Source organism: Crocodylus porosus, unplaced genomic scaffold, assembly GCF_001723895.1.
Source record: "Crocodylus porosus isolate Cpor-Errol unplaced genomic scaffold, CroPor_comp1, whole genome shotgun sequence".
Lineage (NCBI taxonomy): Eukaryota > Metazoa > Chordata > Crocodylia > Crocodylidae > Crocodylus > Crocodylus porosus.
Window position 1 is genome coordinate 339,528 of NW_017728944.1, and position 24,600 is coordinate 364,127.

Genomic DNA, 24,600 nt, shown 5'->3' on the forward strand with positions numbered 1-24,600 from the left:
TGAATGGATTCCCTGCAGGGGACCAAGAACTTCATCCAGTTTTAAGGGCTCAAACCTATTTCCATACCTGTGTAAAGCCTGTGTTACTCCACTGACTTTCCTGAGGTTATCCCCCACCCCAAGATTGGCACCAATAACAATGAGAGGACGGTCAGGCCTTACATATATTCATGCAACTTTCTAAAAAAGTTGTTAGTGACCTTTTTAGGTTGTGGGCCAGAGCGACCCCATTCAGGTCAGTGGCAGGTAGATGAATGGTTACTAGGATCCAGCCTCTGCTGCCGTTGAAGGCCCCCAGGGAATGCTGGGGAAGCCCCCCCTTCCATCCCCATCAAATGGCTCTGCAGGCTGGATCAGGCTTGCAGGCCCTAGGTTGTTTACCCTTGTTCTAAACTAGCCGTGAGACACCCAGGCTGTGCTAGCTCTTAGGGCAGCACAGGTATAGCACCCTGTAGGCATCTCCTTTCCGCCCAATACCAACAGAAGTAATTAGTATGATCCCCTCTGAATGAAGATTTTCCCACTCGCAAGGTTGAGAGTCCTGGGCTGCCTTACACTCCCCAACTCGGGTCAGTTTTGGGATGCAAAGTAGGGCTCTAAAAGTCCACTAAGCTCAAGGCATTCCTGGGGCCTGCTGGTATAGGCCTGTGCATGAGGGATGGGATGTGGACTATGTTATCTTTCCATGCATATCTCCTCCAGCCTTGCTTAGTCATGTTGCAAACTGGGAAACTGACGTGCAGAGAGGTAGGGACTGGCATTGTAGAAATGTCAGGCTGGGAGGGATCTCAGAGATTTAGTTTAACCTGAGCTGGGATCACCCCTGGGGGACCTGCATCTAACCTGCTCCTAGAAACCTCCACAGCCTCTTGGGAGCTGGCTGTAGCCCTGCCCTGCCCTTCCAAACAGAAAGCTTCTCTTGACCTGTATCACCTCTTCTTATTCCTCCCCCAGTAGACTTGGGGATCAGTTGATCACTGTCCTATGTGTAACCACCTTTTACATATTGGAAGGTTATTGTTATCCTGCCCCCCCCCCCTTGCTCTCCCCTGCATTCCCTCCTTCCTGATTCTTTTTCTGTACAGACTAAACAAACCCGGATCCTTCAACCTTTCCTTTCTAACCCTCTTATCATCCTCGCTGCTCTGCTTTGGGCTCTCTCCAGCTTGCTTAAAATCATTTAGCAAAACACCAGCGGAGCCCAGAACAGGAACATAGGTCCCCTGGTTTCCACTCAGATCACTTTTTCTCCCAGAGATGGGTAGGGAACTGAGGTGTCCAGTTCCCCAGCCCTCAGTACTACCTCCTGAGCTAATCCATTTTTGGTGGTAGTAAAGCCTAGACTAGCAAGTGAGAGTTTCTCTTTCTGTCTGTCTTCCCCTCTTGGGGGAGAACTGCATCTCTCTGTAATGAGTGCCCTTTTCTCTTTTGTTTCATCCCAGGTAGCATCAAAGCCAGCCGCCGCTCCTCCTACCTCCTGGCCATCACAACAGAGCGCTCTAAGTCATGCGACGATGGTCTCAACACATTTCGCGATGAGGGGAAGATCCTAAGGTAAGGCTTGCCCCCCACCAGCTGGGGAGGGTAGCAAGCAAACAGCTCCAGCCCGTCACAGGGACATTTCTGCCCTGTCCTCATACTTTGCAAGCATCAGGGTGTCAACCCTTGTCCAGCAGCTGTGCATTATGGGAGCAAGAGTGCTTAGTTCTTCCTGCAGCCCCGGCTCTTGGCTAGTGGTTGATTTGATGGGTCAGTAACATGGTCCTTTACAGCAAGGAGGGAGATGGAGAGCCAGGCTAATCTACCAAGGTATGAGGCTAAATACTGTACTTGATAGTTGCCACTCCATATCCTTTATGCTGTGACCCACACTGGAGTTTGCCCTCATGGCTTGATGGAGGTGGCAGGTCACTTTGGAAAGATCAGTCTGCAGTGATTCACTGGAGGCCTCACAGAGAACCAGCAGCAGAGCTGGGACCTCCCAAATGGCATCCTTCCTGCAGGCCATGTTGAACATCTAAATCTAAGCTGATGCAAGGGGCTTTGCAAAAGAACCATGCAAACCAGCCCGTTGCTGTGATGCCAACTGTGGGGATGCTTTATTCCCTCTCTGGGGCAAAAGCAGAGCTGCTTACAGATACACAGCTGTCAGGCAGAGCTGCATCCATAGAGCTCCATATACTGGCTGTGTCTTCCTTTGATAGTCACAGCACAAAACTTGGGGTAGAAGCTAGGTGTCCTGAGTCCCTCACACTGGTCATGACCACAGCCACTTGCTTCTGTAGCTGCCCAAATCCCAAGAGGAGTCAGGGCTGAGGGCAAAGGGATGACAGACCCTCGTTTTGGGGAACACTTTTCTCCCCTCCCACCTGTGCACCTCCTGCCACATGCTCACTGGTGTCTGCTTTCCTTCCAGAAGGATGCCAAGCCGGGTGCCCAGCCTCCGCATGCTAAGGAGTTTCTTCACTGATGGGGTAGGTGCTAACTCTGAAGACTGGTGTTTGGTGGGGAGTTGAAGGGTGTTCTTCCATTATGTGTGTTGCTGGAATGAAGTCCTCCAGGGATGGGCTTTCACCCAGCCTCCAGCTGGGCATTGGTGCCCCAGTGCAGGAGAAGGAACCCTGCCATGTCACTGGGTGAGCATCCTGTCTGCTCCCCTCAGCCATTGTACTATGCTCCTTGCTGCCTCTTGAGGCTATCACACTACTCTGTAATGCCTCCTGCAGCATCATGGCAGTCCTGGTGATCAGGTGTTTCATGGAGAGCTGTTTGTCCCAGTCAGCAAATGCCATGGGTTGGGTACAGTGCACCCACACAGCCCAGGGTGAGCAGTGTGATGTAGGTGGGCAAAGGCTGGCACTGGCTCAACAGGGGAGTAGAGGGGGCCAAATGGCACTGATGTCAATGGAGCCATAGATGCTGACACCAACAGAAAATCTGGCCCGGTGAAAGCCTTTCAACCTGCACCTTGTGTCATGCACAGGGGTGGAGCCTGCAGATCTGCTGGGCCTATATGCTCTGTGAAGTTGTTTCACGTTGTGCAAATCATTGCAGTCTCAGTGTGGCGGCATTTGGTGCTTGCTTTGCATAGGTGTGAGTGACAGCTCCCAGCCCAGGTCAGTGTGGAATCTGTCCCACAGACTCTTGGCTGCTATAATGGGAGAAGCACAGTTGTCTCTGAAGCCCTTTGAGCCCCCAGGTTGGGCCAGTGGTGCCCCACCCTGGTGCAGATTCACTTCACACAGCTTGAGCTGCACGAGTGTCCATGGCCTTCCCTGGTGCTGCTTGGTGGTCCTCACATGAGGGAGTTGTATTGGGACAGGCTACTAACTGCTGCCTGGTGTTGCATAGGTATTATAGGGTGTACCTGAGAGACAGAGCTCTTTGCCACTGAAACCCCTATGCCTGACAGGGTGAGTGAGAAGAGAATCAGGATCTAGAGCTAAATGTTACCTCCCTGCCATCACCTAGACTATAGTGGCTGATTTCATAGTACCCATGATGACCAAGCACCCATCTCTGCATTCTCTTCTCCCCTGCAGTCTCTGGACAGCCTCGGCACATCTGAAGACACGAGATCAAAGAGACATTCAACCTCTGACCTCTCGGATGTGACTTTCAGCGATGTGAGGAAAGAGGGCTGGCTCCACTACAAACAGATCCTCACCAAAAAGGGAAAGGTGTGTACTTGGTGAACAACAGTCCTAGGCCACAGGAAGGGTGCTGGGCATGGTGATGTGGAGGAGGGAAGCCCCTTTGTGCAGATATTTGTGGTCTACCTTAAAAAAACCTTAGTCTCTATCCCCTCCCACCTGGGACTCCCAGAGTGTTTTGTAGACATAAATGAACCAAGCCATGTAGCACCCAGGTTCAGGTTGGCAGTTGTCATGAAAACTGAGGCATGGCAAGGTAAGGTCACAGGTCAGGGTCAATACTGGAGACAGGATTAGAACCTAGCAGCCCTGCTTACCACAAGGTTGTGCCCCCCTTGCAGATCCCCATAGAGAAGCCAGGAGTCCTGTGCCCTTAGTATTCCTGCTTTAACCACTAGACTTCAGCCTCATTGCAGAGCTGGGGATAGAACCCAGGAGTCCTGACTCCCAGAGTGTCCCAAGAAAATCTCTTTTTGCCTGACTCTCTTCCTTTGTGTTAGCCCAGGTGAAAAGGGAGAAGAGGAGGGCATCCATTGTGAAATTTAGCTTGGTGAAGGGAGCCAGGGGGCAGGGGGAAAGGAATGATGGGTGGTGATGAAGGCAGTTTCCCATGGCAGCATGTTCACTAGTGCCAGCAGCCCACAGGTGGCAAACCCCAGGAGACTGTGCTGTGCTGTGATCACATGAAGCTTGGTCTGTGACACTTCCCGAAGGGTGAGGGTCTCAATCCTGTGAGAGCAAGCAGGGCTGGAAGTGGGGGTAAGCACCAGGAGGAAGGGTGTGTAGAGGGGAGCTGAAAGAATCTGGATCCTGAGCTATAGGGATAGGGAGGGTGGGGCTGTAGAACAGCCAGGGAGATGCAGCCCAGCGAGTGATAGCTGTCAGGATGGCAGAGCATCCCTGTGCTTACAGGGGCAGAAACTGGAGACCTCCTGTGGTCTCTCGGTATCCTCAGGGGCCCTGGATGAACAGCACAGAGGAATGGAAAGTATAGGACTTGGGACCTGCTGCAATGGAGTTATCCAGGAGACAAAGGCTTGGGAACAGAGCCCTTCCCCCACTGCTCCCCAAAACTTTGCCTTCCTGGAAACTCTGCTGTGAGCCCAGCCCAGGAGATTAACCCTGCAGCCTTTAATTGGCTGTGAATAATTGATAGGGCAATTACCACGGCAGCATCCAGGCAGGGGCTGGCATCTGCCTTAAGAGCAGGGTGAGGTGCAGGGGTAGGCATCTTTCCAGGAAGCCTTTGGCTTTCACACTTTGTGTGAGAATGCAGCAGTGTTGGGGGTTAGATTGAGATGAAAGCCCCCTGAGCAGATCCTTCCTCTAGTTCACAGGGCCAGAGGTTCAAGGAGGTGGGAGGGCTGGACCCCTGCTTGGAGATCATAGTTCTCCGCCTATCAATGAAAAACCAAAGACATGGGGGAAGAATCTGAGAGAAGGGTTAGGCGATTCCTGGTGGAATCCTGCAGGATCCCCTTGTACCCTCAGCCCCCGGGATGGATGCTGGAGAGAGAACAGTGTGTTGACCATGTTGTCTGGGCTGGGTTCTGGAGAAGGGGGTTCTGTGGTGTGAGTGTTATGCTCATGGTGCTGCTGCTGTCTGCCTCTGAATACACACTTGGAAAGTGATCTGCCCTGGCCAGGATTCATAGTAGCTGGGTCCGGGTTGAGGGTGCAGTTTGCACCTGCGTGAAGTTTCTGGGGTTGTACAGCTGGCAGTGCTCTGAGCCCACGCCTACATATGGGCTCAGCATCGTTGCCCCAAGTGCCTTGCAGGCCTGGGAGTGCAGGCATAGGGGGCACTGCCCAGCATCTGCCCTAGGCCAAGGTAGGCAGCTGGCAAGGCCAGGTTCAGGGCAGTTCCTGAGAGGCAGCAGGGAGCTAGGGCTGGCTGTGCCATGAAGCTGAGTAGCGTGGTGCGTGGGTCATTGCTAGGGCTGGTGCCAAGGCTGGTGGCAGTGCCCTGTGTCCCAGTCTGGCTAAAGAGGATCTCTGAGCTGGCACTCACTGCCTTTCCCTTCTCTCTACAGAAAGTTGGTGGGGGCATCCGGCAGTGGAAGCGGGTCTTCACCGTTCTCCGTGCCCACTCCCTCTACCTCTGCAAGGACAGGCGGGAGGCCGTGGCCTACGCCCCGCCCCAAGGTGAGGAGGAGCAGCCGATCAGCATCCGAGCGTGCCTGGTGGACATTTCCTACAGCGAGACCAAGAGGAAGCACGTCTTCCGGCTGACGACCGCTGACTTCTGTGAATATCTCTTTCAGGCAGAGGATCGGGATGACATGCTGGCCTGGATCAAAGTCATCAGGGAGAATAGCAAGGCTGAGGGCGAGGTGAGAGCCAGCATGGGGCTCCTGGATGTCTCCAGGCCTCTGGCTCCTCATAGATGCCCCTGCTGGCGCTAACCTCCTTGGCTCTCTCCAACTATTTGCCTTCCACTGCTCGCCCTAGCACAGGGCTGGCCAAGACAGCCTGTAGTTGTCCAGCCAAAAGGAGTGGCCTGCAGGGGCCCCAAGTCCCATGCTGTGCTCTGCTTCGCTCCTGAGCTGGAGGACTGTGCAGGGACTCTGGATATCATGCTCCACTCCTTCCTAAACAGCCAGCCCCCTGCTGTGTGCGGGGAGCAGGAGCACACTTGCGCCACACAACTACATCAATGAACGGAAAGGCTCAGGCTCCTTTGTCGCGCATCCTATTGGGGAACTATGTTTTTCGTGGTGGGGGCCTCTCCATTCCCATCATTTTGTCCCTTTCTTGCTCCATGTGTGGCTATTTCTCCCTCCATAGCAGGCAGTGACAGCAGGGCTGGGTGGTGTGTGTGTTGGAAAGGGAGATGTTGGCAGAAGGCAGCAGTATGCAGAGGCAGAAGCCATGGGTCCCAGGCTGCTCTCTCAGAACCCCTCTCCTGCTACCTCATGTTACTCAGGGGACAGATCTGAGCAGGCCAGGGCGTCATCTGAGCTGCTGTGTCCCCTAGTGCCCTCTTGCACTGCTCTGTACACCCTTAAGCTTCAGTCCCTGGGTGTCAAGAGGGCCTGACCTCTGTCCCTTGGAAGACAGAGATGCTGGAGATCTTGCTTCCTTGGGACTGAGCTGCACTCCTATCTGGGCATGAGGCTGGCAATTTCGCTAGTGTAGGGTGACCTCTGCCGGTCAGAGGGATAACAGCTTGCAGTTCCAGGCCACATGAAAGGTGCCTTCCATAAAGGCTGGGCTGTTATAGTGGATCCCCTCTGATTGCTTGCTGTGCAGTCCCATTTCCAGAGCAGCCCTGCCCCTTGCCTTAGGCACGAGAGTGTGATTGGAGAGAATGGAGGTTCAGGCCATAGCCTGGGGGGCAGGAGATGCCAGAGTGGGTTCAGCAGGGCCTGTGAATAGTCGCATGCAATCAGGCACTTGACCTGCTCTCCCAGCAGGAGTTGGCTGTGAGTTCCTTTAAATTATAGAGAAGATTCAGCCTGGCTCTGGCCACACTGTAGGCCTGTGCCCTGGGACCTAGCTGTGCCTAACTGCTCGCTGTAGGCATGGGAGCTGCCCTATGGTCCTGCCTGGCTGTAGGTGCCTTGTAGTTTTGGGAGCTTCACTGAGATCCATGCCCAGCCATAGGCACCTTGTAGGCAAGATTGCTGCCCTGAGGTCCATGCCCAGTAGTTGGCATGCAGTAGGCACAGAAACTGCCCTGAGGTCAGTGCCTGGCTATAAGCACCCTGTAGGCATAGAAGGTGGCCCAAGGTCTGTACCTAGCTGTAGGCGTGTTATAGGTGTGGGAATTCTGCTGAGGTCTGTGCTCAGCTGAAGATGCCTTGTAGATGTGAGAGTTGGTCTGAGGTCCATACACAGATGTAGACATATTGTACATGTGGGAGCTGGCCTAAGATTTGTGCCCAGCTGTAGGTGTCTCCTGTGCTGAGGCCCATACCTGGCTGTAGGCACACTGGAGGTGTGGGGGTTGCCCTGAGGCAAGTGCTTGGTTGTAAGGGCCCTCTGTGTGGCAGCTGCTCTTTAGGCATACTGTAGCCATGAGAGCTACCCTAATATCGATGCCTGGCTGTAGGTGCCCTGGAGGTATGAGATCTGCCCCACAATCCATGCTCAGCTAAGGCATGCTGCAGGCATGGGAACTGCACCACAGTATGAGTCTGGCTGTAGGCCTGGGAGTTACCTGAGATCTGTGCCCATCTGTAGGCATGATGTAGGTGTGGGAGCTCCCTGATGTCCATGCTGTGCTATACACCCACTGTAGGTGTGGGAGCTGCTCTGAATTCCATACCTAGCTCTAGGCACACTCTAGATGTTGGAACTACTCTGAGATCTGTGCCCTGTAGATGTGGGAGCTGCCCCATGGTCCATGGATGGCTGTAGGCATGCTGCAAGCATAGGAGCTGCTACAAGATCTGTGCAAAGATTTAGGGATGCTATAGGTGTGGGAGCTGTTCCAGGTCTATGCCCAGATGTAGGCATGGGAGCTGCCCTATGATCTGTGACTGAATGTAGGTGCCTTGTACATGAGGGAGCTGTGCTGAGGTCCGCATATGCCTCAGTGTAAGCATTCTGTGGGTATGATAACTGTCCTGAAATCTGTGTCTGGTTGTAAGTATGATCTAGGTGTGAAAGCTTCCTTGAGGTCTGTGTCCATCTGTAGGCACACTCTAAGTATAGGAACAGTCCTGAGGTGCATGCCTGGCTGTAGCCATCCTGTAAGCATGAGAACTGTTCTGGGGTCCTTGCCTGGCTATAGACATGCTGTAGGTATGTGAGCTGTCCTGAGGTGTGATATGTGTCCCTGGCTGTAGACCTTCTGTAAGTTTGGGAGCTGTGCTAAGGTCCATGCCTGGCTGCAGGCACAATACAGGCGTGGGAGCTTCAGTGAGGTCTGTACCAGGCAGTAGACATGTTGTAGGTATGGGAGCTGGCCCAGAGTCTGGGCTTGGCTCTAGGCATACTATAGGAGTGAGAGATTCTCTTATATTTGTGCCTATCTGTAGGCATGTGGTAGGTTTGGGAGGAGCCCTGATACTGGTTCCTTGCTCTAGGTAAACTGTAGGCTTGGGAACTGCCCTGAATTTGTGCCTTCTTAGGCCCTGCAGGTGTGGGAGTTCCACTGAGCCCTGTGCCTAGCTGTAGGCATGCTGTAGGCACAGAACCTGCCTTGAGATGTATGTCCAGCTGTAGAGGTTCATTATAGGTGTAGGAGCTACTCTGAGGTCTGTGCCTAGCTGTAGGCACACTCTAGACATGGGAGTTGCCCTGAGGTGTGTGCCTGGCTGTTGGGGCACCACAGTTGTGGGAACTGCTCTGAGGACCATGTGTAGTTGTAGGCAAACTATAGCCACTGGAGCTGCCTGAGATACATGCCTAGTGGCTGGTGTGTTATAAGCATGGAACTACTCTGTGTTCTGTGCCAGGTGGTAGGCATGCAGTAGATGTGGGAGCTGCCCTGAGATCTACCCCCAGCAGTATGCTGTATGTGTGAGGATTTCCCCAAAGCCCAAGCCAGATGGTAGATGTTCTGTAGACATGGGAGATGCTGTAATGTCTCTGGTGTGCGATAGGTGTAGGAGCTATGCTGAGGTCTGTGCCTGGCTTTAGGCATACTGTAGTCTTGGGAGGTGCCCTGAGATCTGTCCCTTCCTCTAAGGAAACTGTAGGCTTGGGAGTTGTCCTGTGTTTGTGCCAAGTTATAGGTGCCATCTAGGCATGGGAGTTCCGCTGATGTCCTTATACAGGTGTAGACACATAGGAGGCATGGGAGGTGGTCTGTGCTGAGCTGTAGGCATGCTGTAGGTGTGGGAACTGCCCTATGATCTGTGCCCATCTATAGGTGCCCTGTAGGTGCATTGTAGGTCTGGGAGTTGCCCTGACTAGCTGTAGATCTGTGACTAGCTGTAGATACACTGCAGTCATGGGAGTTTCCCCATGATCAGTGCCTTGCTGAGAGTACCTGGTAGTTATAGGAGCTACTCTGGGGTCCAAGTCTAGCTCTAGGCATTGTGGAGGCATGGGAGCTGCCCTGAGATTTGTTCCCAGCTGTAGGCACGCTTTAGGCTCAGGAGTTGCCCCATTATCTGTTCCTATGTGCATAGGTATGAGGTGCATAGGTGCTGGGTAGGTGTGAGAGCTGTCCTGTGGTCTGTACCCAGCTGTAGGCACACTGTTGATGTAGAACATTTCCTGAGATCTAGGTCTGCCTGTAGGCATACTGTCAGTTTGGGAGGTGACTCAAAGCCATCCCTGACTAGGCAAACTAGGTGTGGGAGCTACCCTGAGTTCATGCCCAGATTTAAGCACCCTTTAGATGTAGTTCTGCTGAGGTTCATGCCCAGCTGTAGATATACTGTAGGTGTGAAAGCTGCTCCATGGCCTGTGCTTGGCTGTAGGTGCTCTCTAGGCATGGGAGCTGTTCCATGGTCCATGGCTGGCTATAGGCAAGGTGGAAACATAGCAGCTGCCCTGTGATTTGTTCCTGGCTGCAAGCATACTGTAGGCATGGAGAGTTGCCTCAAGTTCCCTGTCTAGCTGGAGGCATGCTGTAGGTATGGAAGCTGACCTAAGGTTCATGCCTGGCTGGCATGGGAGCTGGCCCAAGGCCTGTGCCAGGCTGTAGGCACACTGTAGATGTGAGAGCTTCCATGGGATCTATGCCAGCCTGTAGGCACCCTGTAGGCTTGGGAGATGACCTGTGGTCCATCCCTGGCTCTAAGCAATTGACTTTACAGACAGTTACCCTGAGTTCATGCCTGGCTTTAGGCACCTTTCTATGTAGGGGTTCTGGTAATATTTGTGCCCAGCTGTAGACATACTAGAGATGTGATAGCTGCCCTGTGGTCTGTGCCCAGCTATATTCACACTGTAGGCATGGGAGCTGCCCTATGATCTATGTCCAGATGTAGGTGCCCTATTGGACATGGGAGCTCCGCTGAAGTCCATGTCCAGTTGTAGGCACCCTGTAGGTGTGGGAGGTGCGTTGAGGTCCATGCCCAGCTGTAGACATGCTGTAGGTGTGGGAACTGCTCTGAGGTTGTGCTTGGCTATAGATGCCTTGTAGACATTGGAGTTGCCCTGAGATCTATACCTGGCTGCAGGTCCCCTGTAAACAAGGAAGCTGCTTTGTGGTCTATGCCTGGTTGTAGGCATGCTGTAGGCCTGGTAGCTGCCCTCTTATTTGTGCCCAGCTGTAGGTACTCTGTAGGCATAGGAGCTGCCCTGAGATCTGGGCTTGGCTGTAGGCATGCTATAAGCATGGGAGCTTTCACATGATCCATATCTAGTTGTAGGTAGCTTCTAAGCATGGGAGCTGCCCTGAGGTGCATACCCAGCTGTAGGCATGCTGCAAGCATGAGAGCTTTTCTGAGGTCTGTGCTTGGTTGTAGACATGCTCAAGACATCTGGATTGTCTTGAGGTCTGTGCCCAGTTGTAGGCCAACTGTGGGCATAGGAGCTTCCCTGAGATCTGTACCTGGCTATCGGCATGCTATAGGTGTGGGAACTTCCTCAAAGTCTGTGCCCAGTTGTAAGCATGTTGAAAATGTGGGAGTTATTGTAAGGTCTGTGGCTGGTTGCAGGCATGCTATAGGCTTGGGAACTGCTCTGAAGTGTGTAGATGCATACTAGCTCTAGGCATGCTGTAACCATGAGAGCTGCCCTGAACTCCATGCCTGGCTCTGGGTATGCTGTAGGAACTGGAGATGCACCAAAGCCAAGAGAGTACTGAGTTGTATTAGCAGGAGTGTCACTTGGAAATCAAGGGAGGTGATTCTTCCAACCATTCAGCGCTGGTGGGGCCTTAGGAGTGTTGTGTCCAGTTTTGGGACTCACTCTTGAAGAAGGATGTGGACAGTTTGGAAAGAGTCTAGTGCAGAGCAGCAAAAGTGATTAGGGGCTTGGGAGGCAAGAATTATGAGGAAAGCCTGAAAAAGCTAGGGTTAGTTAGTCTGGAGAAGAGAAGCCTGAGTGGGGATTTGATAACACTTCAAATACCTGAGGGCCAGTTACAGGGGAGATGGAGATGGGCTCTTCTCTGTGGCTATAGGTTAAATGACTATGAACAATGGCCCCAAATGGCAGCAGGGAAAAATTTATGAGGGTGGCCAAGCATCGGAACAGGCTACCTCAAGAAACTCTGTAATCTCTGTCCTTGGAAGTTTTCAAGAGCATGTTAGACAGAAGCTTGGCTGGGAACATTTAATCAGCAATGATCCTGCCTTGAGCATGGGGCTGGACTAGATGACATTGTGAGGTCCCTTCCAGCCCCACTTTGCTATGATGCTATGATCTGTCCCTGGCTGTAGGCACACTGTAGGGATGGTAGCTTCCCTCAAGGTTTGTGTCTTGCTGTAGGTATTCTGTAGGTGTGGGAGCTTTGCAGAAATCTATGCCCAGCTGTAGGCATGTTGTAATCATGGGAGTTGCCCTGAGGCAAGTGCCAGCTTTTCCCATGTTATAAGTGTAGGTGATGCCCTGAGGCTTGTGCCCAGCTGTAGGCATGGTAATCACTCTATGGTCTGTGCCCAGCTGTAGGCACAGGAACTGCCCTGAGGTCTGTGCCCAGCTGTATTCACACTGTAGTTGTGGGAGCAGCCCCATGGTCTATGCCTAGCTGTAGGTGGCTTGTAGGTTTGAGGGTAGCGCTGAGTTCTGTGGCTGTCTGTAGGTACATTGTAGGCATGGGAACTGCACTGAGGCCTGTATCTGGCAGTAGGCACACTGTAAGCATGGGAGCTGCCCTGAGGTGCATGCCTGGCTGTAGGCATGCTACAAGTGTGGGAACTACCCTGAGGTCTGTGCCCAGCTGTACCCATGCTGTAAGCTTGGGGTTTGCCTAGAGGTCTTTCCCAGTTGCAAGCATGCTGGAGGTGTGAGCTGTTCTGAGATCTAAGCCTCGTTGTATGTACACTGTAGATATGCGAGCTGCTCTAAGTTTCATGCCCAGCTGTGGGCATGATGTAGGCATGGGAGTTGCCCCAGGGTCCATTCCTGGCTTTAATTATGATGTAGGTTTAGGAGTTAGTCTGAAGTCCTTACCTGGCTACAGGCATGCTATAGGTATGGGAGGTTTCCCCAAGGACCGTGTCCAGCACTTGACACACTGTAGTCATGGGAGTTGCCCTGAAGTCTTTGTCCTCCTGGAGGCACACCATAGGCATAGAAGCTGCACTGAGATCTGTGCCTGGCTGTAGGGCTGGGACCTGGCTCAAGTTCTGTACCCACCGGTAGACACCCAGTAGGCTTAGGAGGTGCCCCAAGGCCCACCCCTCATCTAGGAAAACTGTAGGCATGGGAACTACCCTGAATTTGTGCCTGACTTAGTGCCCTGTAGTCATGGGAGTTGCCGTGAGATCCGTGCCCAGCTGTAGGCACCCTGTAGGTGGGTGAGCTGCTCTGTAATCTGTGCCTGTCTGTAGGTCCCTGATAGGCATGGGAGCTGCCTTGCTGTCGATGCCCAGCTATACGTATGCTGGAGGCATTGGAGCTGTCTGAGATTTGTTCCTGGCTGTAGGCATGCTATAGGCATGGGAGCTGCCCAGTGGTCTTGTGCCAGCTACAGGTATGCTGTAGACATGGGAGCCACCACAATGTCTATGTCCGGGTGTAAGTGTCCTGTACGTGTGAGAACTACCCCAAAGTGTGTGCCCAGCTGTGGGCACCCTGTAGGCATGGGAGCTGCTCTTATATCCGTGCCTGGCTGTAGGCACACTGTAGGCTTTAAGGTATCCTTACTCTAGCCTGTCCCTGACTCTAGGCAAAATATAGGCATGGAAGCTGCCCCATGTTCATGCCCAGCTGTTCATGCCCAGATAGAGGCATCCTCTAGGCATGTGAGTTCCACTGAGGTCCATGCCCAGCTGTAGATACTAGGGGCATGAGAAATGCCTTGAGGTCTGTGTCTAGATGTAGTTGCCCTGTAGGCATGGGAGCTGCCATGTGGTCCACGCCCACTGAAGGCACAGGAGCTGCCCTGAGATTTATGTTCAGCTGTAGGCACTGTAGGCCTGGGAATTGCCCCACGGTCTGTACTTGGCTATAGGCATGCTGTAGGCATGTCACAGGCATGGAAACTGCCCTGAAGTCTGCCCAGCTGCAAGCATGCTGTAGGCATGGGAGCTGGCCCAAGTTCTGTGCCTGGCTGTAGTCATACTGTAGGTATGGGAGCTACATTGAGGTCCATGCCTGGCTGTAGGTGTGGTGTAGGTTTGGAGGTACCCTGAGTCCCATCCCTGGCTCTAGGCAAGCTGTAGGAATGGCAGCTACCCTGAGTTCATGCCTGGCTTTAGGTACCTTGTGAGCATGGGAGTTCTGCTGAGATTCATGTCTGGTTGTAGACATGCTGGAGATGTGTGAACTGGCCTGTTGTTTGTGCCCAGCTGTAGGCATGGGAGTTGCTCTATGATCTGTGCTCAGCTGTACATGCCCTGTAGGTGTGGGAGCTGTGCTGAGGTCCATGCCCAGTTTTAGGCATGCTATAGGTGTAGGAACTGCCCCAAAGTCTCTACCCAGCTGTAAGAACCCTGTAAGCATGGGTCCTGCCCTGAAGTGCAAGCCTGTCTCTAGGTTGGATGTATGTGTGGGAACTACCCCATGGTCTATGCCTAGCTGTAGATGCCTTGTAAGTGTGGGAGCTGCTCTCACATCCATGCCTGGCTGTGAACATGCTGTAAGTATGGGAGCTGTCCTGATGTCCCTTTTCAGCTGTAGGCATGCTGTAAGCCCAGGAGCTGCCCTGAGTTTTGTGCCAGCAGTAGGTACACTGTAGGTATGGGAGCTGCCCTGAGTTCTGTTCCTGGCTGTATGCACTCTGTAGGTGGTGGTGTTGCCCTGAGGTCCTTGTCCAACTGTAGGCATAGGAGCTGCTCTGAGGTCTGTCCTCAGCTCTAGGCATGCTGTAGGTCTGAGAATTGCTTTCAGGCCTGTGCCCAGCTGTAGGCACACGGTAGGTGTGGGTGCTGCCCTGATATCTGTCCCCAGCTATAGGCATGGGAGCTGCCTCAGGGTCTATGCCTGACTGTTGGCATGCTGTAGGTCTGGGAATTGCTTTCAGATGTGTGCCCAGCTGCAGGCATGCTGTGGGCATGGGAGCTGCCCTGAGGTCCATGCCCAGCTGCGGGCACACTGTATGCTTGGGAGGAGCCCTGAGGTCTGTGCCTGCTTGTAGGCATGCTGTAGATGTGGGAGGTGCTCTGAGGTCCATGCCCAGCTGCAGGCTGCCTGAAGGCGTGGGAGCTGCTATAAGGTCTGTGTCTCGCTGTAGGTGCCCTGTAGCTGTGGGAATTGCCCTGAGATCTGTGCCTAGCTGTAGACATGTCTTGCTTGGCTATAGCATACTGTAGGTGTGAGAGCTGCCCCAAGGTCCATTTCCAGTTTTAGGCTCATAGGAGGCATGGGAGCAGTTCTAAGCTTGGGTTGGCCTTAAGGCCCACAAGATGTCCTTAGGTCTGAGTGCAAACTAAGACATCCTGTAAGTATGGAAACTGCATGGTGATCCCTGCCTAGTGCGGGGTTACTGTGATGGTGTGAGGTGCTGTAAAACCCAGCTGTGCCCAGACCAGGTGTGCTGTGGGGCTACAGTGTTCCCCACAATTCGGTGTCCAGCTCAGGGTACCCTGTAGGGGTGCAAGGTGCTCTCAGTGTCTGCCCATCTTGGGGCAGGCTATAGCAATGTGATGTGCGCTATAGCTTATGACCAGTTCAGGCACCTTGTTGGGGTTGTGATGTTGCCAAAGTTGGTGTGCACTGAAGGGGTGGAAGATGCTGGACGGTCTGTGCCCCTCTTGGGTTGTGCTGTAAGGAGGGGTGAATTTCTGTGGGAACGCTGGAGGATCCCAGTCCAGAACATGCTGTAGTTGTCCTCCCACCATGCCATGTGCACCCTCCAGGCATCCTATGTCTCCCCAGCACTGATGGAGAGTAGAAGAGCTAGAAATCCCAGCATCTGAAGGCCTACCCCCCACCCCAACCTATCGTTGCTGTAATGATGCTATAATGGTGTTTGTGGGCAGGAGTCAGTGGTATGAGATGTGCCTCCCCTGTTTCTCAGTGCAGGGATCCAGGTTCTAGTCCCAGGCTAAGCTGCTTTTAAGAACTGGGCAGTTGAACGGGCACTAAGGAAGTTGAAGCCAGGCAGAGAGGGCCATGCCCAGGGAGTGATGCTGATTTCCCAGAGACTGGGCCCTTGGGATACTGGAGTAATGAGGGGTGGAGCTTTGGCCCTGCCTACCAACACTCCCCTCCTGGAGATGCAGATCTCTGGGAACTGTGCATGTTCTCCAGAGGCAGGGGAAGGCATGAGGTGCCCTGTGGCAGGAATTTGCTCAGGCTGGTGAGATGTGTTTGTGTGTTCAGCCAGTGACCCCTGTGGCTGATCAGCACTGGGTCAGCCATGCGAAGCAAGGCTGAGATTTTGATACCAGCAGGGGTCTCTGTGATAGGGCATGGGCTAAAGAATGATAGAGCCCCATCAGGGGCTAGGTGCTTCTAGGCTGGACTGCGTTGCAGGCCTAGTGCCCCAAATGTACTGTTCTTTCAGTCCTGCCTGGTTGCAGGTGGCACAAGGAAGGCCATCAACACTCTCTTCTCATGGACAACAGGTGCCCATCAACAAGGAGCATTAGGGGGCAAAATTTCATGGCTGTTGCATCTGGGGAGGACCTCCTGGCCCTGGCATGAGGCCTGGTGTAAGGCTCGGCTCATGGATGAGAGCGCGCTCCTTTGGGTCTGACCACGCACGATATGCTCAAGCTCTCCCCTCCCTCTTGTCTTTGTGCCTCTCCAGGACCCCAGTTTTGCAAGCCAAGCACTTATCAACAAGAAGCTGAACGACTACCGGAAAGTGAAGTAAGGATCCCTGAACCTCTGCCCGGCCTGTCGGGACAGAGCATGGCTAGTGGGTGGAGTGCAAGCCTGGCACTAGGGCTCCCTTAGTGCAAGGGCTAGCTTTGCCACAGACGTCTGCTCATGTGAACTTGGGCATATCCTTAAGCCTCTCTCAAGCCTCTGTTCTCCAGTTCTCCATCTATAATGCGGAGGAGATCACAGCCCTGGTCCTCAGGGACCTGCGAGGGAACTTGCATTAGATACAGACTCTGGCCACCTCCCAGTGGTGCCCGGGGACATGGAGGAACAATACATAGCTGAGTTAAAAGACTTCCATAGATGGGAGCAGCTGTGTTCATAGTGTTCCCTGGTAGAGAACCACTGAAGAATGCTGGGCGGTCCGAGCAGAGTCGCCGGGGCTCTCTGGCAGGGTTTCCTCCGACAGGTTACTTAACTGCTGCGTGACTCCATCCTTGCCTGTAAAATGAGCTGTGGCTCTTGAAAGGCTCTGGGTCTTATGAATCCATCTTAAGCACACTCCCTGCCAGAGAAGTGGATTGATGTAAGGCCTCGTTTGAACTGGGGCAGTTCCCTACTGGAGCAGCACTTCCACCGGCTCAGTGCTGAGCTTGGCTCAGCTTCCACAGGGCCATTCCAGATTGGGCTCAGTGCTGTGAGCCAAGGCCTAAGTCATGTGAAGTGCATCCCTGGCGGGGTTCTGTGCTGAGTCTGCTGGATCAATGCAAGCTTGATTCTTATTAAACCAGGCAGGGGAGGGGTGAGGCCAGGGGGCAGGTTATTGGGGCCCAGGTTTTGTGAGAGGGTTGGAGAAGGCTGGGCAGGCAGCTCTGTCTGCCTGTGCTCAGGGAGGTAGAATCTGGCTTGTCATTAACCCAGGCAGAGAGGGACCTTGTGCACCATGCAGGCAGGTCACGGGGATTGCAGCTTTGCATCTCCTGTGGACAGATGCCCCCCAAAGAGGGTTGGACAGCAGGGAACAGTGGCAGACCTGGCATTCACTGGCTACACGATTAAGAGGGGGAGGCGAGTGCAGCGCTGAGCATTATGGGTAAACGCCCCGTGAGTGGTTCTCAATGTTTTTAATTTCTGTGGCTGCTCCCAGAATGCATTGTGCTGCAGCTTTGCTCTCAGCACCTGGCCATGCTGCACAGAGGTGGCTGTGGTTCAGCATGCTCTGCTTGGCTGAGGGTGAAAGGCCAGGGGACAGGGTTTCCAGTGCAGGGACTGTCTGGGTTAAGAGTCCTCTCTGCTTTCTCCACAGCCCTCCAGGGACAAAGCCAGACTCATCCCCCAAAGGGTCTCGCGGGCTGGGGATCAAACCGGAGTTCCTAAAACAAACGGGCACATGCGCCCCCCGATCTCCAAGGCAGGACATGGCTGTGACTAAAGGTATGTCCACACACTGGCACCTCTAATGGTGTGCATGGGTTGCCAGGGGTTGTATATCTCCGAGAGGAGGACTACAGTGCAGCGTACAGCTACCCGCCCAGCTCAGGCATTGGCAGTGACCTAGCTGCAGCAGCATGGAGCTCAGCATGGACTCACCTGCCTTGCATCTCAGATGGTTTTTAACCTGTGCTAAGTAGTGCCAGATCAGATATACTTAGAGCACATGCATGTGTATGTGTGGGGGTGGGTCTCTTAGGGGCTGCCTCAAAGCCAGGAGTTCATGTCGTGCTGGAGGAGATGGGTGTGAGGGTCAGTGGGGTATGTCTGAGTGAGGCAGGGGGCAAGGAAGGGAGAATGGATGTGCATGTTGTGGGCAGACCCTTTAGTGAGGGCATTGGGTGACGTGTGCCCCGGCTGAGTGACTCTCCCTGTCGGGGTACATGGTACTATGGGTATCTGTTTCTCTGGGTCTGGCTCTTTGATGACCAACTCTGTGTTTTGTTTCCAGATGAGAGTGGCTCCCAGAAAGCCCCATGGGGCATTAACATTATGAAAAAGAACAAGAAATCTGCCCCACGGGCTTTTGGAGTGAGGCTTGAGGACTGCCAGCCTGCCCCAGACAATAAGGTATATAATTTGGACCCACATCTGCCCTAGGCACCAGGAGGGAGCCAGTGCTGCTGTGACAGCCTGCTGTTTTCCCACTGCACAGGCAGGATGAGGGCAGGGGTCTGTCCACTATGAAAGAGTTAATGGTACTTATCGTCATTAGGCCTCCAGTTGAGATCCCTGGAAAGCTGAGGGTAGGCATCTGCTCATCCCAGTGCTGGAGTCCGGCTGTTTGCAGACTCAGGCAGGGAGTGGGCATGCTTGGGGAGTGACTACAGCTCCAGCAGACAGACCAAAACTAGCTGTAACCCAGCCAAGCTGGGCACTGCCAGCAGTGGATTCTTAGTGGCACAAGGCACCTTCCTCTGTCATTGGGACTGTCAGGGGTTGGACCCTACCTTGGGGACCCCCTCCAGTCTTCTGTTCCCTGCTGTCTTGTGCCAGGGTCCATGGGCTGAAGCTCCATACAATCATGAGGAGGAGGAATTGAACAGGGCTTCCCTGGGAAACTTTAGGAGGCTCTGGCCTGGCCACAGCTATGGTTTCTGGGGAATCCATTTATGTGATGAGTTGGGCAGTATTAGGTAGCAGTAGCCACAGTCTTTTTGTCTGCCCCTTGCCCTCTGTTCCCAAAAGGTCCAGCTGAGCATTACCTCCAACCTTGCCTTCCCCTCCACTCTGGGTTTGTCCTGATGGGAATGAGGGTGGAAAGGTGGCATTGACTGCCCTCACTACCTCTTGGCTGGGGTAGATCTGGCAGCTGCAGCTTGCTCGCTCCCTCCCCCCCCCGCTCCATACCTCTCCTAACATCTGGCAGCTGCAGCTTCCAGCTGTGCCCATGTTTGACACAGTCTTAATACCTGTCAGCCCCAGTGCCAGCTGTGTCTGTCCAAATCCCACTGCCCACTTCACATCTGGCAGCCAGAGCCTCCAACTGTCTCTCTCCCTGACTCACCTCCTTTAACATGCAGCAGCTGTGATTCCAAGTGTGCCCCCTCCCCCACAGGCCTTCCCAATCTCCCATCTAGTGTTGCCTCCTTCAGGCCATCTCTGTTCCCTGCAGAACATTCCCTTGATTGTGGAGGCCTGCTGCAAAGTGGTGGAAGACAAGGGCCTCGAGTACATGGGCATCTACCGGGTGCCTGGTAACAATGCCATGGTGTCTAGCCTGCAGGAGCAGCTCAACAAGGGGGCCACTGAGATCAACCTGCAGGATGAGGTACGGAGTTGGCAAGACCCTGTCCCCTGGCCCAGCACAGCCCCTGCCCAACATGGTCCTTGTCCAGCTGCAGCATCCTGTCCTGTGGCATGTGGCTGATCAGAAATGGAGCCTTCACAAGCAACCACACACAGGGCCAGCAAAGCACAGACACTGAGAGGCAGGAAGGAGGGAGCAGTGACAGGAATAGAAAGTGGTGTGTGTGTATGTGCATACATGCTTGTGTGTGTGCTTGCAAATGAGTGCCCATGGCATATGTGTGTGTGTGTGTGTGTGCATGTGGCAGGGGTGTACTTTGTCTTGCCTTTGGCTAGTGACCTCTCCCTAGTGGGCTGTGCTTGCCAGTGGGTTGGTGCCAGTCCCACTGCTGTGCTGCTGACACCTGCTTCTTTTCCTGTGCACTCCCTATGTCCCAGCTGGGCTGGGGGCTCCCACTCCTGCATTTGAAATGGGGATCTCAGGTTCTGGCCCCAAACAGCCATCCCAGCTGCAACTGCTGGAATTCCTTCTAGCCTTTGGGTGGGAGAAGGGCCCGTGCTCAGACTGTCTTCTCTGTCTGAGTGTAGCAGATTCTCCACTTAGCTTGACCCCACGTGCAAGTCCCTGGGGTGTCTCGCAAGACCTGGGCTCAGCGATTTCCCCCTGACAGTGCTGGGCAGCCCAGCCGATGTAAGCTTGGCCTGGTTTTGGCCTTCCCACCTCAGGCACATCATCCTCCCCTGGCTCTGAGTGTCTCCTTCTCTCCCCACAACAGAGGTGGCAGGACCTGAATGTCATCAGCAGCCTGTTGAAGTCCTTCTTCCGAAAGCTCCCGGAGCCCCTGTTCACAGATGGTGAGTTGGGTGTGCACTCCCTGTATGTACACGGATATGTGCCCCTCAATGTTGAAGAGCTGTATGCTGGCATCCTGCTTTCCCTGCCAGATGCAACCCTCTCTCTGTCTCTGTGGAATCATGGCCCAGCAAGACCAGAGCTTGGTCCTTGGGTGGCTCTTGTATGGTCCTTGGAGAACCATTGTTGGCTGTGGCCTGAGACCCAGAAGGACCCCTCACTCTGCTGGACACTCCCAGCTGACCCCCCCTCCCTCTCTTCATTTCCTCGTGGAAAAACCTTGGGCCTTGTGGCCTTTCTGCATTTGCTGCTGCTGCCCCCATGCTGAGCCCAAGCCCATGGGTATCTCATTGCCTACAAAAGGGGAGTGCAGCGCAGTGCTTTCTTCTAGGACAGGGTCCTACTCTGGGGCCCAGGCCTATCCTGGGGGTGTCCTTTGCAGCCAGTTCTGCCTGTCTGTGCCCTGTCCTTCCCTTGTCACTAGGTTCTTATGTGTCACCTGCCTGCCCTACTCTGTAAAGGCCCAGTGTCCAAGCTGCCCCCTCTGAATTGGCAGGTCCCTATTTGTGCCTCAGTCCGACCACGCCCCTGGGTGGCCTGTCCCCCATCCTCCCTCTACCTGCTCCTCTCCAGCTGTCCTTCTGCACTAGTCTGTGTAGCCCAGCTCTCCCTCTGTCTATCCATTGCCCAGACCCCTCCATTTACTCCCTTATCTGTCTGTGCTCCCTGCAGCCAGCCCCCTCATTGTGCTGTAGCCCTTCTGTCCTTGCCTGTATTCTGTGCATACCTATGCCCATTCAGGCACACAGCCTGCCTGCCAGGCCCTTGATCCCTGTCTCCAGGTATAATGAGGGTGTTGGAGGGCAGCACTGGGACTTTTTCCGGCAGCACTGCTGAGCCTGCTGGGTGCATATCTGGCTTTCAGATAAGTACAACGACTTCATTGAAGCCAACCGGATAGAAGATGCCAGTGAGAGGATGAGGACCTTGCGGAAACTGGTATGGGAATACTGGACCCTGGATGAACCTTGTGGGGTGGGAAGAGCTCTCTGCCATCACCAGGACCACCCTCACTCCGCTGGGCAGAGAGGAGGTGCCACCTGCATCCAGAAACAATTCCCCTTCTCTTTCTGGGTTCAGCCATATCACCATGGGGGGATCCCAGGCCTTTCTGGGAGCTGGAGGAGGATATTTGCCTTGGTCCTTGTTTTGTCTGAGAGCTGCCTGAGCTGGTCTAGAAGGAGTTTTGGCTGTGATCTCCCTTCCGAGGAGATTGGGGGCGACGCTTTATGCAGCGCTGGGGTGTAGAGGGAGCTAAACCAGGGTGGGGAGGGTTTGCAGCAAGAAAGTAATGGGGCTAAGATCAACAGTGGAGCTATGAGTGGGGCTGTGGTCAGCAGGGGGTGCCAGGCCTCTTCAAGGCTGGCAGATCTCTCACATGGCAGCTCTGTGCCCTGCAGATCCGGGACCTGCCAGGACACTACTATGAGACACTCAAGTTTCTTGTGGGACACTTGAAGACGATCGCCGATCACTCAGAGAAGAACAAGGTACCATTGCTACTAACTGGCTCCAAGAGGCAGTGAGCCCATGTGCCTCCACAGTCAAGGGCAGTGGTTCTCAACCTCTTTTGGACCAGGACTCATTTGTAAATATTGATGGCCAGCCCTGACCCAGTGCCTCTCACTCCTGACCCACTGCTCCCCACTCCCAGGCCCCAGCCCCCCAGTGTGTGGGGCATGGGGTGGGTGTGTGCAGCAGGTGGGAGGTATGGGGGGGCCCCCAAGCAGCCCCTTGCAGGCTGGAACTCTGCCAGCCTGCAAGGGAGAAGCTGCGGTTTCCCTTTTTTTCTGTTAAAGGAGAATCCATTTTTAAAGTTTGTTTGTGACCTTTTCATATTCTTGTGACCCACTTTTGGGTCATGACCCATGGGTTGAGAGAGGCTGCTCTAGGGAGCAGTTCCCTTGCGTTGGAGACCATGGGTTCAGGATCATGGGGCCTCTCCCAGCAGGGCTGGCAGGGGAGAACAGGGCTAGGGAACCATGCAAGTGTGTCCAGGAGGGTTTGGAAGTGAATTTCTAGAGCAGCACCACATACTATGGTGTGGAAGAGATCCCTTGGTGCTTTGCAGCCACCTGAGCTCATGGCAGCCCATGGGCTTCACGTCTGTCATATATGCTTCTTCCACGTTTGTCATGTGGATGCAGCACACAGGGCAACAGAGGGACATATCCATATGGGAGGTCTGTGAGAGAGCAGGGGTGTGAGCCTCAGCCCTGCTGTGCCTTTCTGGACAGGGAAGCAAGACCTGAAAGCTCACTAGAGAGGGAGGCAGCATGGGCTTGTGCTGCCCAGTGCTGCAGCAGCGACTGCTAGTGCAATTACTGTGTTGGATGTGATGAAAGTGGGTGAGAAGAGGCCATGACAGGGCAGAGGGAAGGACTGGGTGGTGTTTGCATGGCTGTCCCCTCCTGCCCTGAGCCCAAGCTGTCTGTGGAGTTAGATTCTCTTGCTCAAGTCCTCCCCCTTGGCTCACCTTGCCAGGGGTGACTAAGGTGGGGCTGGGCAGGGCATTCTAACCCCCATGTCCTGTTGCAGATGGAGCCCAGGAACCTGGCCCTGGTGTTTGGCCCAACGCTAGTCCGGACATCTGAAGACAACATGACAGACATGGTGACACACATGCCAGACCGCTACAAAATTGTGGAGACCCTCATCCAGCATGTAAGGGACCTGTGGGCATCCCATCCCCAAACACTGCAAAGCCAGGGGTGGGTGGTGGGAGGTGGGGAGCATAGCATGGCCTAGACCAGGGATGGGGAAAGATAGGAGCAGGGGCAGGGCAGAAGCAAGTGTGTTGGTATGTGGGGGAAGCATAGGGGCACAGAGGGGATCTGACTGGTGGGTGAGTGGAGTGTTAGTTGGGGCTGAACCACGTATATGGAGGCACAAGGGGAGGTGGGTGAGGGCTGTGGCAGGGGTACTTTGGGAGGGGCTTCTGAGGGCAGCTGTTCCTCAAAGACCCTGACCTGCAGCCTCACCCACACTCCGATCCCTTTTCTGTCATCTCCCCACAGTCTGACTGGTTCTTCAGCGACAAGGAGGACAAGGGAGAGAAGGTGAGTTATGTGGCAAGCCTGGCTTCACAGGGAAAGGGGGAAGAGGCAACAGCCTGAGGGCACCTGCCGTGTTCATGCAGGGACCTCTCCTGAGGGGACGGCGGGGGGCTGGCTAGGGAGAGCGCAAGGAAGGGTGGAGCAAGCAGAGTTCCCTCTGTCCTATGCCAGAGCATGAGTCTGGGGGACATCCCTGCTCTGGGCCAAGTGGCACCCCCAGGGAATCTCTGCCCCACACTGATGCCCTGCTGGCAGAGGGCAGAAGGGCTTTGTCAGGGGTGGGCCTGGAGGGTGGCACAGCGCTCACTGTTCTCCCTGTCTTGCACCCCTAGACCCCTGTGGATGAGAAGGAGGCACAGTCGGTGCCAAACATTGAGTACCTGCTCCCCAACATCGGGAGGACAGCAGCACCCGGAGATGCCTCAGGTGAGAGGAGGGCAGACAGGGGCTGCAATGGGGGTGGCCTCTGCTTTGGGGGCTCAGCCAGCCCCACCGGAGGAGGGACTTCTGAGGCAATCTGTCCCCTATTAAAATCACTGTGCCATTCTCCCCAGCTAGCCCCAGACTGCCTCAGCAGAGAGCTCAGAGCCCCTTTTTCCCCCGGGGGCAGCTGCAGGCTCTCCCCTGCCTAGCACCCCCCCAGTGGGATGGTCTCTGTACTGTGCCCAGAGCAAGCCCTGGGCTCCCTCTTTTGCAACTGCAGCTGATCCTGTAGGGGAGACAGAAACTGGAATTTCTCCCTGGGATCCCACCTCCCCTGGGTGCCCTGAGTGCTGTCCAGAGCCTGCACCAGGGCAGAAGGAGGGGTGTTCCCCTGTCCTGAGCTTGTTGCAGCCCATCACCAGCAAGAAGCTGGTGATCACTGGCCATAGACTGGGATCTGACCACTTTTGGGTACCCCTTGGAATCTCTGCTGGGAAGTGCTGGTAGAGTGGCCAGTCATCATCCCCCCACC

The 24,600-nt window shown here is 54.4% G+C and overlaps 1 protein-coding gene and 1 long non-coding RNA gene across 4 annotated transcripts in view; one reads left to right on the forward strand and one right to left on the reverse strand.

The window, feature by feature from the left end:
- Positions 1-24,600, forward strand: part of ARHGAP23 (Rho GTPase activating protein 23) — a 116,199-nt gene that overhangs the window by 83,700 nt on the left and 7,899 nt on the right. For all 3 annotated transcript variants that reach the window (XM_019550248.1, XM_019550249.1, XM_019550250.1), the window contains 14 exons: positions 1,443-1,554; positions 2,417-2,474; positions 3,543-3,680; positions 5,687-5,986; positions 16,420-16,481; positions 17,743-17,870; positions 18,379-18,497; positions 19,543-19,698; positions 20,453-20,531; positions 21,455-21,528; positions 21,990-22,079; positions 23,128-23,253; positions 23,607-23,648; positions 23,978-24,071. In XM_019550248.1, the coding sequence (XP_019405793.1) occupies positions 1,443-1,554; positions 2,417-2,474; positions 3,543-3,680; positions 5,687-5,986; positions 16,420-16,481; positions 17,743-17,870; positions 18,379-18,497; positions 19,543-19,698; positions 20,453-20,531; positions 21,455-21,528; positions 21,990-22,079; positions 23,128-23,253; positions 23,607-23,648; positions 23,978-24,071 (1,578 nt within the window). The remainder of the gene's footprint in view (positions 1-1,442; positions 1,555-2,416; positions 2,475-3,542; positions 3,681-5,686; positions 5,987-16,419; positions 16,482-17,742; positions 17,871-18,378; positions 18,498-19,542; positions 19,699-20,452; positions 20,532-21,454; positions 21,529-21,989; positions 22,080-23,127; positions 23,254-23,606; positions 23,649-23,977; positions 24,072-24,600) is intronic.
- Positions 16,497-24,600, reverse strand: part of LOC109320245 — a 24,142-nt gene continuing 16,038 nt past the window's right edge. The window contains exons 2-3 of the long non-coding RNA XR_002103756.1: positions 17,885-17,890; positions 16,497-16,563 (exon numbers count right to left, since the gene is read on the reverse strand). This is a non-coding gene — a long non-coding RNA (uncharacterized LOC109320245). The remainder of the gene's footprint in view (positions 16,564-17,884; positions 17,891-24,600) is intronic.